This window comes from Siniperca chuatsi, linkage group LG1 (genome assembly GCF_020085105.1).
Source record: "Siniperca chuatsi isolate FFG_IHB_CAS linkage group LG1, ASM2008510v1, whole genome shotgun sequence".
Classification (NCBI taxonomy): Eukaryota; Metazoa; Chordata; class Actinopteri; order Centrarchiformes; family Sinipercidae; genus Siniperca; species Siniperca chuatsi.
The window spans coordinates 16,814,770-16,834,413 of NC_058042.1; the positions used below are offsets into that span (position 1 = coordinate 16,814,770).

Consider the following 19,644-nt stretch of genomic DNA (forward strand, 5'->3'; position numbering starts at 1 on the left):
TGCTACTGACTAGTAGTTCATGCTGCTTTACTTATAAACTTGCACTTCTGTGAACCAGAGTAGCGGCTGTATGGTCACCATCACAGAGCACATCACTGATAAATTTGACACGGACAGCCTAATAATATTACATTATTCGGCAGAGCCGTATTGATGCATTTTTTTCCTTTTTTAAAAAGGAATAGCGTGACATTTTGGAAAATATGCGTATTCACTTTTTGTCCGAAATTTAAATATTAAATTTAAACGTTAAATATAAAACTGCAGCAAGTAAAAAAAAAAAAAAGACAGGTTGTGGTCTTAAGGGAGGTTATGTGCATGTCTCTTTCTTGGCTGAGCCCAGTTTCTTCCTGGAGGCCAAGAAATAGTCCCACACACAACCCCCTGTAAAACCACAACTTGCCGTTTTTACACTTTATTTTCTTTGTAACAAACAAGACATAACATAACATGTTAATTATGGAGCTTTAGAGGTGCTGGTAGACAGATTTTCTTACCTTTGGACAGAGCCAGACTAGTCTTTATGCTAAGCTAACCGGCTGTTGGTACTAGCTTCATATATAAGGACAGACGTCAGAGTGGTGTCGATATTCTCATCTAGCTCTCGGCAAGAAAGCAAATAGGCGTATTCCCCAAAATGTCAAACTATTCCTTTAAGCTCCTTCAGTTCTCACTTATTAGAAAAACATGCAACTGCACAGATAACGCTTGGGTTAAAACTCACACTTACACATACACACATCTGTACTCACCATACATCTTTCCCTCATCAGAGAGGATGATCTTCCTGCGTCCACAAGGAGGATAGATGGCCAGGGCCTCCTGGAAGCTCTGTTCAATATCAGGGCTCCACACCCCCTCGGCATCATTGTCTATGGGCTTGTCTGCCGAGTCGCTCATCCTCTCCATGTCCTCGGCAGGGCTCTCGCTGCCGCTCCAGCTGCTGGGATCAATCGTGGCGGTTGGGCTCTCCAAGCTGAAGCCTGGAGCAGACTAGGGAGAGACCTGGAATTCCCAAATAAACAAACACAACCAAACGGTCACACTCCACAACAGAACAGCAGACATCTACTTCCAAAAAAACAACACAGTACACAGAGTTAGTTGAGAGCACAATATGGAGCTGAAGCAGCCAAACAAGCCTGGACATCGCCAAGAATGTTGTTGACTTGATTTACAATGGATGTTGTGGGTTTAAACAATTGAAGATTTTCTCTCATGGACTTGTTGCACTTTCTTCTTATGAAATGACAGGACAACAGTTACATTTAAACCTTGTTTAGAGATCAGATAAATGCTTCAGACTATGATGGGATAGGTACCCCATGCCTGAAAGACATTATAAAAATGGAGCGATTAGTAGGTGGTCCACTGGACTTATGTAAAATTTGTATATAGCCTATATAGATTTGTATTTTGAAATTCATTGTTCTACCCTCATTTAGCACCTGTGCAGGTGCTTTCAGCATTTTTACAAGCTGTAACAAGTAGGCTACACCAACAGAATTGTCACACTGAACTTCCTAATTTGATTCCTGGAGCGCTAAACCTGGGTGGGAAAATGAGAGAGCAGCATTTGACACTCCCTCTCATTACCACCACTGCTGAGTTGCCCTTGGGCCAACGCACTTAGTCCCAAAGTCTTCAATAGCCAACAGGTAAGATCGTGGTTAAATGTGTGTAACTGTGATTGTTAAGCAAGACATTTCTTCAAAAAAAATCATTCATGTTCAGCAAAACTATGCTGCATAAACAAAAGTAGCAACAAAAAAAAGCATTGTGGCACAGCCACAGCAGTCACACCATGATGGCATATAGAAAGCAGACACTCAAGCCAAACAGAGAAGCCAGGGGAGAAAGAAGACCCCAAAAAAAAGCTGGAGACCTGCAGGCATCAAAAGAAAACTACTGTTTACAGACTATGGCACAATCTAGGAACAAGCCCCCTTTGTGCATCTTACCAAGCTGCTCACACAGCTGGAGAAAGTCTTATCTCACCAGCAGCTATTGACAAGAGCAACAAGCTCCTAGGTGAATCTGCAGCTAATAAGCTGAGGACTGCATCTGGAGTAGAATGTGTTGCATGTCCAGTAACATAAAAAACAGCAGACTATCCCACATATTATGGGAAATGACTATTGCACACTACATCTTCATGAGCTGATGTGACTAATCATGGCATTTTACTGGGCACCAGCGAAGCATGTGTGTGATAAAATGAGATTCAGCAGTGTTGCGGTCGGTATACACTGTGTGGCCTTTATGAATGGAAAGCATTCTGCACATAGTGGCATTAGCAGCCACAGAGTCCAACCCAGGACTTCAAGACATTTTGAAAGAGTTTATTAAGGTGGTGAAATTACATAAGAAAGTGCAGTGAGAACATAGATCATTTATCATGTAGAGGTTGAGTTTGTACTTTGAGTACCATATGTATGGCTGGAGGGGTGGATAAAGTCCAAAAATGGACACAACCAGCAGTTGTGCATGCGGTTCTGTTTATAGTTAATTGGGTATGTACATAGGTGGACATGTTCATACATGGTTGTCGCTGTGTACGGTCCAGTCTGCATGTACAGTCTGCACGGTCATAAATTTTAGTCTGCACATAGACTGTCTGCGTGGACCCCCGCGGGCATGGGCAGATGACGAAATTTATGTTACGCAGGCCTCACAGCCACGCAGATGAAGAAACTATAAATTGGATTTAACAAGGGAATAAAGTGCATTATAGTCATACTATAAAAAATACAGAATGTAAAATGTAAAGGTTTTCTCTCAGAACTTGCCAGTTCTTCATTTGTTTGTCATATGGGTTTTGCAAATACTGATGAGCAGCTAACACCTTGAACGTGTCCATGCAAGGAAAAGGACGCAGTTCAAGCAAACTGGTAAACTCAAAGCATGTAAGACAAACTGTCTTAATTATGAGTAAATAAATAATGTATGCAGGGGACTTAATGTTTTAAAAAAGCTTGCTCTCAGGCACAGCATCTGAACAAAAGAAAACATGGAAGAATTCAATGAAGGCGCATCTTCTGAAAGGCAGGTTCTCTGGTCAGTTCCCAGAGGGAAGAGGCAAAGCAACAAGTGGATAATCACTTTCCTCGCTAGAGAGGAAATTCTCTGACAGGCTGTATATAGCAGATTTGTTTCAGCTGCTTTTTTCATTGTCCAACGCAGCTGTCTATACTGTAACTGCTCCTGCTTCACTTACACTGTGCGACCTGAAGTGTTATTTCAGGCTTCATGTCTATTTTTTCACCTAAACACAATAAGTACATGATTGTATATTGGATTGTGAGCTTTATCAAATGTTTGTAAGTGCATGACAGTACTGTGGCGGAACGAATCCAGTGTACATGCTGACGGTGGACAATGTATCAGGTAGGCTCACCACACGACTGGTGTAAAATTAAGTGACACTGTCCTTTGTTTTGTTACATGCAAATAGTCACTCAGTCAACATTCAGTAACATGTCTACTGTATGTTAGAATGACTATCTACAGTCTAGACCAAAACACAGAAACAGACTGGACTTTTAATATACGTAAATCTCAGAGTTTGTGTCAACTGCCAAACTGTCTTTAAAATAATTCCCAATCAAAAATACCTTTGTTTTACTTCCTTTACTAAAAATTCACTGAGGTTTCTCTCTTTTCTTAATCTCCCCACTCTTTCCAGACAACTGCTTCCTCCCTGAGCAAGATCCTATTCAAGCAGCACAAGCTGTCAGGAAGTGGGAATAGTAGCATATGTTTCTTCCAGCATGTCAGTTCATGAGGGGGAAAGGGGGATGGGAGCAAGCTGTTGGGGGAAAAAAAACTCCCAGAGAGAGCTTTTACTGAATTCCGTTTTTGTGTGCTGACTGCTGACACTGCAGAACTAACTCACAAACTGATGAGGGAGGGGGCACAAATTCCCACTTCAACCACTAAATGGCTCGGACTCTTTCTAGATGTGTTCCTCTCATCTAATCCAAATGATGAACTGTGCTTATAATGACTTCCAGCTCACATTTTCATAGCAAGATGGGATTGTGAAGAAAATATTTGTTTCTATCCTCATCAAGTCCAAACACTGAATTACAGTGGTATTTGTAAAAGCTTAATTACTGTTAAAAATGCCATGACTTTGTAAAGATATTTTTCTCTAGAGTTGCTGCCAGTATGTTTCAATTAAGTTTTATAATATCTAGTTCGCTAACACATTCTTTAAAACATTTTAAAAGCACAAACTTATTCCCACGCCTTTAAAACAAGCTGAGGAAAAACAAATATTTCAGCTAAATAAGTCTAATGCTCTGTTGACAAACATTTTTTGTATGTCCTTCTAAACCTCTTATGAATAATATACATTTTTTCTATGAGCACTGGTTCTTTGTTTCATTGTTCCGATTTGTTAAAGTTGACTTTGTTCAGTGACTTTGTGGTTCACGCCAGATTGATTCCTACACATTGATGTTTCCCTCCTCTGCAGGTGCTTTCCTCCAACGTCACACCAGGAAATGAACACTGTTACAGTAACACACAATGAATTATTAAACCTCAACTCCACCAACTATCCTATCTGACAACAAGACACTCATGTAAGAACTACATCAATATTAAATAACGACTGTTGACTAATGCAATGCCCATTCAGTGTAAAGATATACAGACTATTCACCACCTCAATATGATCATCATGCCAAAACCAAAATCTGTTTCAGAGAGAATCAAGTTAATTTAATCACAGACACCTGAAAAATTGTAAAGGATAAAGTGCTCTCATCTTTACTGGAAGGAAAGTCACACCTGCAGATTAAAAAGGTACTAAAATCTTCAAATAAGGCAAATAGAAATGTAGATTTTGTGCGATATGTCAACAAAGATTGGCGAGTTTAATCTTGCAATTCCAGAGTACATTTACTTAAGTACAGTTTTGAGGTGATTGGGCTTTGAATATTTCCTTTTTGTGTTACTTTATACTTTCCCCACTATCCTAAATTCTGATGGAAACACAGTGCTTTTTGCTCAAGCAAGAACATAACCCAATATATTGCAATATATCGATTATTTAGAGAGGGAAGAAAAAAGTCAAGAATCTTGAAGTAGCTAGATCACTGAGCATGTCTCAAATCACTCTGCAACAGATAAACATTAATACTTCTCTACTACAAAAATTACCCCATAAACAATATTTCTCCATTGGGCTTTTCTCTAATATAAGCTCAACTGTGTCTTCAGGATGCTGATCATTATCTGAGGGAAATTGTAAACAAGTCAACCAAAACAAATAACACAACAAACCTGACAACATTGCATAAACTGACTTTCAACTTCCATCCGACTCTCTTTAAAGCAATGACTGTTAGATTTGTGGATCATCATATAATTTCCCAATGTGTAATAATAATCTCTGACATGGTGGAGGCAGTGGTTCAAGGGTTCCTGATAGGGTATCAATGCAAGGCAGGAGAACAATCCCTGAGACCCCCAAGCTTTCCAGATTCACTCACAAGTGAAGGAATAAAAGTTATACGTACAAGCCACACAAAGGTTCTAAATCAATCACTTTTACATTTTGGCCAAGAACTACCCAGCTGTGTGTCACACATAACCTTGCACCTACTCATTCCTTCAGGTCATCCAGAACTCCATTTCCACCTAGATAGATTTCCTGCTATTTTAAAAGCTTTTCTGAAATTTTTGAAAGACTACATTCGCAAAATGGCCCTTCCTTTTTTATCCAAGCAGCACAAAGTCTCAAAAGATGTCAAAAGTATGCTTTTGGCTACTTTTTTCCTAACAAACTGGTTGATTTTACCTTTTTCCATTTGCTTCTTTGTCATCTGAGTAATGTTTCCTGTCTTCAATTCAAATATGGTGGACTTAAAAAGAATGTCTGTCACGGTCTTGCAATTCTACTGTATGTTCATCCTGATCCTTTCTTAAACACTTGCATGCATTGTCAACTAATTCAGGAAGTGTTAGCAATGTTAACACTTTAACTGAAAAACTTAATTCAACTTTAGCTTGGTGTCTGCAAATAACAGATGTTTGGAGAATGTGCAAACTAATCATTTATATGAACATGAGTAAAACATGGGTGCAGACTAATGCAACAATTTATCATCCATAAATAATTTATTGAAGGATTTAAGCATCACTTGATAACAAATATCAATTATTAGCAACATGATAAGAGCTTTATGGGTTCCTACACAAGGTTATGTAAAGCTACATGTGTTAACACAATAGATGAAATAGATTCAAATTAATGCTATTCCTTCTAGTATGGGTTTCAGCAGGGCCGATGGGCGATATATAATGCCAATATCAAAACGAAGAAAAGTCATGTATAATTCCATTATTCCCTGCACAGTACAATCTGATACACATGGTTATCTTAGCCAATAACATGTTGTTTTAGATGGAATTTTTTATTAATTAATAAAATAGAAATATACATTGGGTATACTGTAGATTTCAGAATGTGACTGGTATTTAAGGGAGAGCGGGGACAGTATGTCAGAAGTGACGTCATTCGACTGCATATACATTATAACGTACGCTAGCCAGTAACTGTTTTAGATTAGATTTGCTGTCATTTAGGATGGGAGAAACGTGTTAACATTTAGAAAAGACAATGGTGACTGAGGACATTTATGCAAACATTTACAGCAGGATGCATGAGAGTTATAGTACAGGGCTTGAAAGTAACTTTTTCCACCACCTTCCCAAAACTCACAAGTGGGAGCGCTAACATCGTTCCACAGCAGCCACACTGGCGAGGCTGTCTGCAGACATTTTTTGTTTATCGGCGTCATGAGCGCAGGCATCGGCCGATGCCGTTTATCTCAAAATGCCAGATAATCGGCTTGATTAATCGGTCTATCACTAATTCCTTCACCATGAATTGACAATTGACCTACTATAATTTCAACTGCAGAACCAGTTATTATTTGGTGTATGTGGGTCCAAAATATGTTACTGTTTGAATGATCTCTGGAATTATTATCCCACCCTTTTTCATTCATTCAACTCTTGTCCCTAGATGCTGCAGTCAAAACTACAATGTTAATAATAATGAAAGAGGAAATGAGTGTTTGCATTGAAAGAGGAAAAGGATGTGGGGTAGGGTTATTCATTTGTGCACAGTAAACAGTCAGCATACTTTTTCTTTTACCAGTGTCAGTAAACAGAAAATCAACCTATATATTGTTGTTATTTATTGTTTTACTGTTATTTATACCTTCTCGTGTCAAATGAAGTTGGGATTTGTTGACTTGTCCTCATACAAACCCTGAAATAATACAGGATAAAAGTCATCCCCATTCTCAATAAATTAGATTCTCTGCATCCAGTGACATCAATTGGATGCTTTTGCTGTGTGCAACATAAGGACATAACCTAGCAGAGTTGTCAACGAAGACGGTCTCTTAGTGCCATAGAATCTGTGGACTAATTATGTCTGTCAAAAGAAGGTCTGAATGTCACCCATAGAAACGCTTAAGGCTTACCAATAATTGCATACTTCTGTCTTTGCAGGGTGTACACCATAGAAATGGTCTTATTTGTGAGATGCGGGGTGGAGATGGCCTGCAATGCAATAAGTGAATGTGGTAGCTAAGCAGAGTAGTAGCTGTGACATGGCATTATGGGAAATTACACTTACCGTGAGATTACATAAACCACTCACCAAACTGGAATCCAGCTCCTTAAATTAAGAGAACCCATTTCACCCATCAGACAGTGCAAGGTAATGAAATAGCAGATGAGAGGTCTCAAATGTAATTTTCCATGTGGAGTTCTTTTGTGCCGTTATCTCAGAGGGTGCAATAATGATTCTGTGAATGACTTTTGTGCACCCCATAATGGCCCACAGTAGTTAAGGCCACAGTGTGTAAAACTATAATTACCATGTGATTTCCAAACTCAACATTTTCAGCGTGTTGTAAAGACATATCCTGGCCTTTGCATAATTATAACAGCAATGTCAAAAGTATTCCATTTTGAGCAACACATAACCAACTATGGACATTTACAGTGACAGAAGTTACTGAAATTCCATTTAGTTTCTGTCATTAAAACAAATTAATTACTTAGGGAAAAGCATGTTTGTGGAATGAAGTCTTTGACAGCGTGTCTTTGAGGACCTTGAGATTCAGTTACAGGGAACACGCAAAATACAGTTAACCAAACATCTATGGAAATACTCTTTGAATTTAATTTATTTAGAAAGCTTTACCACTCAAGGTAAAGTTCAGGCATGCAGACACTTTAAAATAAATCAAAATCAACTAAATAGGTGTGGCAATTAATATGAGTCCCAGTCTTTAATTAAAAAAACCTTTTTGGAGCACACACTTAACCCACTGCAATTTCATTTAAGAAAATAAAATGGGGTGAATGGCAGGAAAAATTTTAAATTACCACAGCCATGTCGAAAACATTCAACTACAGTATGTCACTTAACTACGCAAGAATGTCAGGACAAAACTATTGATTCTGTATTGGATTTTCCTTTAGGTTTCATGAATAAATACACAGGTTTGGCGTACAGATGAATGAATAAACAAGGTTTTCAATACCAATTTCCGAAGGTCCACTAGAGAGGCTAGAAAGCTTACTTATGCTGCCTCTGTTATTGGCAATGGCCTCGTGTTTATTTCATGCCTCTTTGAACCGGCAGGCTTAGGTTCCATGAATCTGTCTGATATCATCCCACTCAAATCTGAGGCCTGGATCCCACCACCCAGCAGCCATCAGGCCACTGTGGGATCAATTTTTGTTTGCCAGAGAATGGGATTGATTTACAGGTTCTGTCAAAGCAGCCCTCCCTACCTGCCTCAGACTGAGAAACAGGTAGCAACAACATGACCTGGACAACATCTAATATGTCGGCAGCCCAGAAAAGAGGCATAGCTAAAAGGTCTTCCACTCTGAACAACAGGAAAACTGACTGTAAATATAAGAGACAAAAAATTCTCCTTCTAAGGGTACATCCCTGTCCTGCCAGGAATACCAAAATATATAAAAAATAAAATTTACCATTCAAACATGAAATGTAATGAAAGCTCAGAAGACATTTGCCTATCAAAAATTTGCAATGCATTCCAGACAGCTTGCGCCCATGTCACAGTGGTGTGGAGTGCGAGCGGAACACATAAAGCTCAGGAAATTAAAGCTGTAAATAAAGGTCCGTCAGATAAAGGATCTCCTGACAGTTATGAGAGCAGAGCAGGCCGAAGGCTGGCTGCTGGCTCATCCAGGACGCGTGCGGATGGGCATGAAAAAACAAATCACAATGATGAGCATGAAGGCCACCATTTGCATTTGGCTCTGGCAATTCACACTGACTTTTACCTCTTTTCTTCTTCTTCTTCTTCTTCTCTAGCCATCATTTATCCTCTTATATACTTCTTTCTTTCTTGTCTCTCCACGTCTATCTTTTCCTCCCCTTTCTTTTTTCTCTTGGCAAGTCCTGCATATCACACTGGACTCATCTGTCATGAATAAAACAGCCTCCTAAGAGGTGCTGTGCAGCCAGGTGAAATTGACAAAAATCAATCAACTGTTTTTTTTTTTTTACTACATACCAATTATGTACAATGTGACTTTACTTTGAGGATGACTGTGGGTGCATTAAGAATATATTTACATACAAATATTTTTGAGATATCATCATTAGTAATGTAGATATAATACCCAACAAATAACGGCATTTATTGTTCATTATGCTATACCAACATATTGCCTAGCTCTTGGAAGCTGAGCAGTTATTTTGGTCACTTATCTATTTATTGGTACCTAAAGCGGAGACTGGAAAATCTCATGTTTTACCTTAAAAGTTACAAGATTGTTGTTGAGAAAATTCTTTATTAATCTACTGTAGACAGTTGAGACGAAGTCGCAGCATATAATAAACATCATAAATCTTTCTAAAAGGACCATTTAAACTTTTTAACATTGTAAGTATTTAAAGAATAACCACGGGAAATGTTACAAATATCTGAATAAAGTGAACACAAAAGTGAAAATACAGTTTCAAAATACTTTAATATTTTTTATGTAAACTATTTGACTGTCAAGTCAGCTATGTAAGAAAACCTGTGACATACCTACTCGTACCAAAGCTACTAAACTTCACTATTAATGGATACGCTACACCACACTAGGGTACTGGCATGATCACAAAATCATAACCCAAACTAAAGCTAAATTAAAAATTTTTTGTTTAACATAGCAAAAAAAAAAAAAAAAAAAAAGACATTTTGCCAAATTCCTCTTTCATCTGGTTCAACAGCGGTGTGAAGACACAGGCTCTCCATGTGGGAGCAGGACACACAGATGAGAGGATACAAAGATCCTGTAAGTGCCAAAAATGTAACAATAACTGTTTCTATTTTTATGACTTCTTGTTCATCCAAAAAAAATCCATTTTGAGATCAGTGCACTTAGAAACCAAACACAAACAGTTAGTTATCTTGACTTGTATACTCTACTGTAATTGGAATTTTTTGGGCATTCGGTGGGTAATGAGAAATAAGGATCCAAGGCTGATATTTTTTGAGAGACACTAAGCAGGCAGTTACTAAGTTAGACACTATACTAAGACGGTATGTGCAGCCATGCAGTCTTCAATGTAGCCAACAGTGAACAATGAATTTAATCCATGTTTTCTTTAATATTTGTCCATCAGGAACCAAGAACTGGCTGAAAAGTAAATCACCTTGATTTAGAAAACAAAACAAAAAAAAATCAACTCATCTGAACTTTTGAAAGCTTGAAATTGTAAAATGAAAATACCATTGACTGTGTTTAAAGAATACATTTGGCAATGCGAATCCCTTGAAAAGATTAAAACCAACAATGAATTGATCCTACAAACAAGTATTGTCTGTGTAGCCAAAGCCTCATATAGTAGTTCATTCCTCTGAGCCACAGAGCTCCACTATTAAAAACACACCAATGAGCCACACCATTGCACTGGGCGACATGTTCCTTTATTACTATGAACATGGGTGCTGTCATTTTGAGTCAATCTCGCATAAACCATCCCGCTGCCTTAAATACTCACAAGAGCACCAAATGTGTATTAATGTGTATTGGACTTAGGGCTGGGTGCCACAGACAGGAAGTCAGAAACAATGAGAGAGGGACAAATGGCGCCTTTGGTTTTGGTCTTTTCATGCTTTTTGTTAACAATAACAAAAACATAGAATATTGGTATCTTTTAATTTGATAAAAACTACATATGCTCTAAAAAGTGGGATACTGAAAGATATATAGTTTGTTCACAGCACAGCTGAGCCAACCCGTGTTGATGAAGTAATTATAAACCAACAAAACTCCTTGTTGAAAATGTCTACTATTTGGGTCTATTAAACAGACTAAACAGAGAAAAAAATAAACAGTTCGGACAATACAGCTCTCCGTGGCTGCGTCCCGGCTCGGATTCCAAACTAATTTACTGGGCACAGCCTGCATATTAATGTCGGGAGCTTACCCTCCAGTCTATCTGTGCCTCCGCTGAATCCAGGGCACCTTCAGGGCAGAGCGCCTGCCTGATCTGTGTCAGCCATGATAACAATACAGAGACCATTGATGAAAGGTCTTGTGGGAATTTATTACAAGCAGCGACTAGGGAATACGGTGCCAGAGAAACTGAATAACCCACATTTGAATACAAGCCACAAATTATACACAGTTTCAGTAAATGAAGGGACGGTGTGCCTTTGTTCCATGTGTTTCCTTTCACTAGTGGGAAGCTGAACACAACTATTGCTACTATGGCCAGCACCGAGAGAGGAAGTTGTTGAAGCCGAGATTTCCTGCTTTCATTGTGGTTAAGAACTCAAAATGTTTATAGTGGTTTCAGAAACTGACTCATCTAATGATTCATGAAGTGCATATTGCTTTTCATCTGTGTGTGATCACGAGGCAGCTCATTTATTTGTCATTTTATTCAAATAAGAAGAAGAAAAAGCACATGTCCCAGCATCTAAATAACTTCTGAGGCACTACACGTCAATAATGAGTGGTTAAGACATTATGCTGTCTAAATGCCTTTTTCCAGCACACATGACTGAGATTGTCATATGGTAAACATTATAAGGCTGTAATATTAAAGTGGTATGACTTTAAAGGGTTGGAGAAGCTCCATCATTTGGTGCTTCATGTAAAACTAAAAAAGGCTCAAACATGACTTCCTTCCTTTTGAATGAATAGGCAAAGTCTACTACTACTCGAGCAAAATGGGAGTAGACTACTGTTTTCCATAAGTATGCACAAGGAAAGAAAAAGATTGTGTTGCACTTACTAAGGTGGTTGACAGGGCCAAAGTGCATTCGGTAGCTGGCAGTCATTTTATGGCTGCAGTACTGAAGCAGATTTACTTAGATGACGTCAGTGGCTTTGAGCCAGCTTTTCCTTTTTGGTGGCACTCTCCGCTGGCCTCAGTGGGCCCTGCTCAAACTGCTGAGCAGCAGCGCATACTCTAAAATTCCCTTTCTAGACCAGGGTTTACCTCAGGGCACACACAGACTGGAAGCCTGCAGGAGTGTCCTCTTTTTAAAGCGTGCTTTGAGCGAGGAGAACACTGATGTTTTGATGTGATTTTACCCCTGTCACACATCACATCTAATTACACAATTAATGACTCCGTGTCCAGATTCAATTACAGATCACAGATCTTTTTCTAGCCCGGAATTTTCATAACAAAAAATATTGTGCGTTATCATTTCAATTAAAATGTGGGACACGTAATGTGTTCACATTCCTATGAGGAATTTCTCAGGCCCTTTCTGCAAATAGAAAACATGCCTTGTTGCACGTACATTTGTATTTTCAGCCAGGTAACAGGTTTTCTAACATAAATTTCTTGTTCATGCATGTATGGTATGGATTACTGTCCAAAAACAATGTAAAAACTGAGAACTACCAAAGCTTTCAACTGTTGACAGTAACAAATACAATAATAATAATATAGCCGCAGGCAGCAATGGGCGGGTTCAAGCCTTTTTTCGCTCAACGGAAGGAAGCAGCTCGATCGGCCAAAAATTTAAGTTGCAGGCAGCAACGAGCAAAGTCACTTCAGCTTACTTAATTCAGTTTGAAAGAAGGAGTGAGATCAATCACACACTTGTTCCATCACCACAAAGCCTGCAGCATTTCAATTGTTGCGCACTCAAAGTTCCGCCATTCGTCCTGCCTTCATAGGATTTGAATGAAACGCTGTACGTATGTTCAGGAGATAGAGCGGGATGTCTACGGTAAGTTTAATCAGAATTACTCAAAGGCATCGTGAGTTATGGGCAAATATGTGATAGACCACGCCCACTCGCACCAATCAATATGAAACTTAATACTTGCTCCCGGAGTATGCACACCAAAATTGGTGAAATTCTGTCCACCAGGTTTTGAGGTAGTTTGTTTTTTGGCATTTGTAGCGCCCCCTATGGGTCAAGCTCAAAATGCTTTGGCACATCTATTCCGACACAGCCTGAAGATATCTCCCAAGATTTGTGATGATTGGACAAATCGTTAATGAGTTATGACCAATTTCGTGCTAAGCCCCTGCCTTTGCGAAGATATTTTGTTTGATGGCGGCCATGTTTTTTGACCGATCTTGCTCATTTATAATAGAAACGTGTATCTCAGTCCCGCAATGCTTTATACAACTTTTGTCGATAGAGTCAAAATTCTAAAAGTTCTATTCATTTTACCATTCTTCATATTATGCAAATTAGCAAAAAAAATCCATCATGGTGGACTTCAATGGTCCCAGAGGCTTTTTTGTAGAGCACATTGACCTGGACTTGTGTGAGAAACTTCAGGTCAATCAGAGTCACGGTGTGAGGGGCGTGGCCTTTCCAAAATTGCACTTTTGGGCCTTAATTACAGCGCCACCATGTGGCTGATTGGGCTCTAATTTCTGTGGAAGCCTTTGCACATCATTTCCAGCTACTGGTCCAAATTTCATGTTTCATTTTCAGCTAATTCCAGCTCACACCAATTTGAGCTTCGCGGTTTGAACCCTAATAATCTGACCCATAAAAACATCTCGTCAGAGAGATGACAACCTGACAAGTGTTAACAAAAGGTACAACCCACAAACCAAGACAGAGAATAAAAGACATTTTTTGCTTTTGAATCTGCAGAATGTGTCTCTTCATCTGTGCAAACAAACACTAGTAAACACAATCGACTGCTAAAAGTTATAAGTGCATTCTAGTGCAGAAAGAAAGACTGCTCTACATTATAGTGTGTCAAATTCATTAATAACTTTAATTTACCTGATAGCCATCACCTCAAATGAAGTTTGTGATTATTTGTTTGTATGGACTTTTGTATAAAATGTATATGTAAACGTAGCCTAAACCTTAAGCCCAAATGTATGATTTGTTCTGTTTACATCAGAACTCCAGTAGGACCCAAAAAATAATCAATCTTAAACTTAATTAAAATACTATTTTTTTCAATCCTGAGAAAATAAACACATCACTGGCACCTGTTACATGGAGCACGGACTACACAGGTGCTTCTCTCCAGCAGTCAGTTATGACTCTCACACACAGACTGTATCTCTTAATGTCCTATTAATCAAAACAGTCAGGAACCATTTGAGGTTATTCTAAAATTTAAGCAAATGATAATAAGAGTGGCTAAGGGAACAGCTTGGATTCCTTCTTTGGTAAAAAGAGTCTTCATTCTGAGATTTTAGCACCACTGACAGTATCAGTGTATCCTTGTCAGTACAGGTAACTGTGGTTATATCTGGTAAGTATATCTCCAAGTGTCATAAGTAAACATGGTCATATTCTGTCATTTTTGTACGCAAAGACTGCACGAACTTCTATGTCACTGCACAAACACGGCATGAGGTTTAAAGAATTTTAAATAAATGAAACTGGATATGGGAAGGAGACTGATATGTGTATACACATGACGGGCCAAGGTTCACAAGACGCCGCCGCTGGCAGGAGAAATTCAATTTTTGCTTTGTAAAAACAAAAAGGCAAGAATTTATATTTGCCATGTTTCCTCGTAAAGCATAAAATGAACAAAGGCATTCGTCAAATGTTAGGCCAAAATATGGTTTTCTGAAAGTCGACACCCTTGAACAAGAGTCTCACTTTTGTTCCAAGAAGTAACACAGTCCACTCTGTGCTTCACAAAAGCACATTATTCTGTCCACACTTCACAACAGATAGACTACACTCTCTGTAGTCCTTCTTTCAGACCTCAAGAAGGCAGCGTAAAGGGACAAAACCCAAACCAACAATGCATTAAAGTTACGCCTGTGTAGCCTATGAAACAATATATCCACAACAGCACAGCCCTTTCTCATTCAGATATTTCAGCATCTGCTTTAATTTTACTTGTGTAGACCAAATACAATTACATAAATTGAAAAAATAACTTTATAAGTCAGTATAAACAACTGTTTTTATAGAATAATCATAATATAAAGAAAGACACAGGCTCAGTGTCATCATAGCTGTGAACATGTCTATCTTGTAGTCTCTTTAACAAACTACAGGTAATGCTTAACGCGCTGTTCTACTTATGCTCCATCAAAAAACAGAGGGAGTTTGGAAACTCCTAGTTTCAGAGGTAAAGTCTCGTTCGGTCAAACAAAGACAACATCCTATTCTTGCACAAATGTTATGCAGGCTTCTGGCCAACAGGTCCACTGGTTGCATAAGCTGAAAACAAAGCATCTATTTCTACCCGTTTTTTTTTTTTGGTTTTTTTCCTTCCGAGCAAGAAGATTTACACTGTGACTTGTCTGGGGTTACGCCTGACTGCATTCAAACTGTTTTCTGGAAATTATAAACAGCCCTTTCATGTTAATTAAATGAAAAATGTTGCGTCTCTTCCATGTGTGTTTGTATCTTTTTTTTCCCTACAAAGTTACATAAAATGTTTAACAGCAGTTAATTGCAAGAAAAAGCATCTTTTACATTATGAAAGTAGAGAATTTGTGCACTCGCCATAACCAGCTGCTTTCACATTAAAAACAAAAAGAGGTGGGAAGCTGTAGGTGCTGCAGCCAAAAACTTGTAGTAGTAGTAGGGACGGAAAGTGGATTTTGTTCAAGAAGCCCCTTTTCAAGCTTCAGCAGGTCTTTTTTTCCACCACAATGCTCAGCTGTGTCACTTCTTCTGCAAAGCTTATTATAATACAAAACAGCAACTTTCAGAAAATCCATGTTTTAGAGAGGCAATTTCCTCAAGCTGATGATGAAACACAATTGAAGCCATGAGATGTCAAGATTAGTGTGACTAGACAGCTGACTGAGACACTAAAAAGCACAACTGGAGAGCTCACAGGAGAATGAACGAGGTTAAGATTTTTAAGGTTAATCAAGACTTGTTTTAAAATTTACAGCTAAATTAATGAAATATAAAGACTCCTTGATTGAATCACAGCAGCATGTTTGAGCTGTGTAAACTGTGGCCCGATGACCTGACTGGGCTGTTTGTTCAAAGCAAACCAAATCTGACAATTTAAAGCAGAAAATATTCAGCAAAGTGTCAGGGGGTGGAGACTAACCAAAGTCTGGCACAAAGGGGAGATCTTTCAGTGTTTGGTGCAACAGGGTGTACACAAGCCAACTTTACTGTTGCTAATGAAAGCTTGTGGCCTTATTCTCATCCCTCTCTTTGCATAACAGCCTGTGTCATTTCCCAGAGTCCATAAAAAGTTACAGGGATGAAATCATTATAAGGAGTAAAACTTGGTGAGACACACACACACACACACACACACAGACAGCTGGCCTACAGTTGGGGGGAGTTCAGTTTTAGCTGAGCAGGCAATTTCCCAAAGTAGAGGAAGAAAAAGGAAAACAGTGAAGGAAACCCCAAATAAAAGCTCCATAAAGATCAATTCAAGCTAACTTTCCTCATCAACGATAACCAAAGACTTTAGCTTGAACGTGGTCACGTTAGGCCTTTTTAATGTTATTTAAAACCCCCAAAGTAACGCAAGAACCTACAAAAAAATGCTACTTACCGCATTGTTTTTGTTAAAGTGGTAGTTTTTTTGGACACAGCGGAGCTTTAATCCACCCAGCAACATGAAACAATAAAAAAGGAGTTTAAGCTAACCTTTCCCTCCAGGTCCAGTCGGTTTCGTTAAGAGTTACAGTAACAACATGGAGAGCGGCACACAGAGAAGTTACAAATGTTAAAGATAAATGTACTTACACAAAACTTCGATGGCGATTTTTTTTAAAGCACCGTCAAACGTGTTGAAGCAACAAGTCTGTCCAGTGTGTTTTCTTCGAGGTGGTCTGAAAATGCTCCGGTGAAATCTCCAACAACTCCCGGCTGAGCCAACTACGGAGAGGAAAACAGCAACGTTTTCAACCGTCATCTTGTCCAAAAACTGTTATTCGTGCAGTATATATTTTAGTTCCTCCTGAATCCCGCTGGGAGTTTCTGAGGATCTGACAAAAGGGCAAACGGCATCGGAGGCTTTTTATAGGGGCGTATGATCGGGCTTCTTTTCAAAAATATGTGAAAAATGTCAAAGATTTTCGCTGCTATGTCAAAGCCACATAGGCTGCAACAACAGCGAGTGTTCAAAGTGAGCACCCTGTTGCAACAGCGACCAGAATCGGCCATCTATCTATCTCAGCGATGGAAACAGACGACCTAACGTTACTTAACGCCATGGGATACATAGTAAACACCTACATAAGACAACATTTTTAATAAATTGTCCAATATTTCCAAAGACGTCAACTAAACACCCACGAACAGAAGTCTACAACCAGTTTGGATACCTGCAACTACCATTGAAACTTACCTCGTTATTGATATCTCATATAAAAATGTCCCTTTCTTTTGGTAATGGGATGTTACGGGGTATTTTTTAATACTATGTCAAGTTATTCTGGTGTTTCTGGGCCAGCCAGGAAGGTGTAGGTGAATCGCTTCGCGCACTGACAAGAGATGCGAAGAATGCTCGGAATGAGAGGAGGAATGAAATGAACGCAAAGAGCGAGTTTGCGCCGGGGCGGAGCGAGAGGTGGCGTCATCCTGAGCCCCGGCAGCGCAGCCTGGGCAGCAGGCAGCAGCAGCAGGGGCAGGGAGGGTGCAAACATCCCGAGAACTGACGCCTTCAGGGACACCACGAAACTCAGATTTTACAGCTCTCCACTTATGACAGTATTGATCCAAAGTACAGTTATCAATACAGAGCAAAGTCCCTCTCAGGCCTATACTAGGTGGCACTAGAGGAGAGTTTTGTTATTTTAATAGAAGAAAATGTCTGTCACAGCTGATCTATATGTTTCTTGGCCACTGAGCGCAGTGGTGGAAAAAGTACTCAGTATTACCACGGTGTAGAAATATTCTGTTACAAGAAACACAAGCCACACATTCAACAGTTTACTCAAGTAAAAGTACCAAAGTATTAGCATCAAAATATACTTAAAGTACCAAAATTAAAAGTACTCATTATGCAGAATGGCCCATTTCAGTTTATTGCCAAGTAGATTTTCACATACTAGGAATTTGCTTTGGTATATTGGTGCATAACAGTAAATATAGCAAGTAGAAAATATAAAGAAAGATGAAAGCAAGTACTGCAAGTCAAGAAACATAAATATAAAATTGTAAATAAAATATGAAAAAATATTACAATATGTACAATATGGCTGTTATTTAAATGAAAGAGCTGTACAGTTTCATCAGAATCAGAATCAGAAATACTTTATTGATCCCCGAGGGGAAACTCTTTCGTTACAGCAGCTCGCCTTTACGTCAGTGCACACAGGAATTCATGCAAGAATTAGTGATGCATTAATGTTACATCACTTTCATGTTGCAGCTGGTACATTAAAGGTACATTAAAGGTGGGGCTGGTACATTAAAGGTGGGGCTATTTTCAATTACTTCATATACTGCTGGGTAGCTTAACCTATAATAATATATCATAATTCATTAGTTGATTTATATCTTGTATTAATAATCAAAATCTATAAAGTAACTAGTAACTAAAGATATAAGAATAAATGTAGTGGAGTAAAAAGTACAATATTTGCCTTCAAAATGTTGAAGTATAAAGTAGCATAAAATGGAAATACTCAAGTAAAGTACTTAAAAATTGCACTTAAGTACAGTACTTGAGTAAAAGTACTTAGTTACATTCTACCACTGCAAACTGCCCTAACAAAACTAACAGTGACGTTGGTGTTAACCTGTGTGCTTGTGTTTATTTGTACATACTGTATGTATCAATATATTGTATGGGTTGTCATTTTTATATTAATTGTTGTATTTAATATTTACTACTATTGATTGCTGTTTGCAGGCCAAATTGCCCCTCGGGGACATTAAATCATTACTCTACATGATCTCAGCAAATTTCACGTGTGAAATGTCTGAAATGTCTACATGTTTTATCATGTATGTGATAAATTCACATACATATGTGTTTGGACATTTTACATGTGAAAACATTCACATACCACTGAGACATTTCACCTGCAAAATATGTTTTAAATGTCTATATGAATTTCACATGTGTTTTTCTTGCACCAAACAAACAAACAGGACTAACATATCATAATAACATAACACTAAACTTGGCTGCCAACCACAGTGCACCAATGTGGGGAACAATCAGCATTTTTACCCAAAA

General features: G+C 38.6%; 1 protein-coding gene across 8 annotated transcripts in view; it reads right to left on the reverse strand.

The window, feature by feature from the left end:
* tead1b (TEA domain family member 1b) overlaps positions 1-18,021 on the reverse strand; it is a 55,321-nt gene extending 37,300 nt beyond the window's left edge. For 2 of the 8 annotated variants that reach the window (XM_044211534.1, XM_044211350.1), the window contains exons 1-3: positions 17,806-18,013; positions 17,202-17,333; positions 753-1,005 (exon numbers count right to left, since the gene is read on the reverse strand). In XM_044211534.1, the coding sequence (XP_044067469.1) occupies positions 753-909 (157 nt within the window). In that variant the 5' untranslated portion in view covers positions 910-1,005; positions 17,202-17,333; positions 17,806-18,013. Of the gene's footprint in view, positions 1-752; positions 1,006-17,201; positions 17,334-17,805 lie in introns of all 8 variants that reach the window. The other 6 variants (XM_044211611.1, XM_044211008.1, XM_044211088.1 and 3 more) reach the window with 6 other exon arrangements.
* Positions 18,022-19,644: the final 1,623 nt, after the last annotated feature.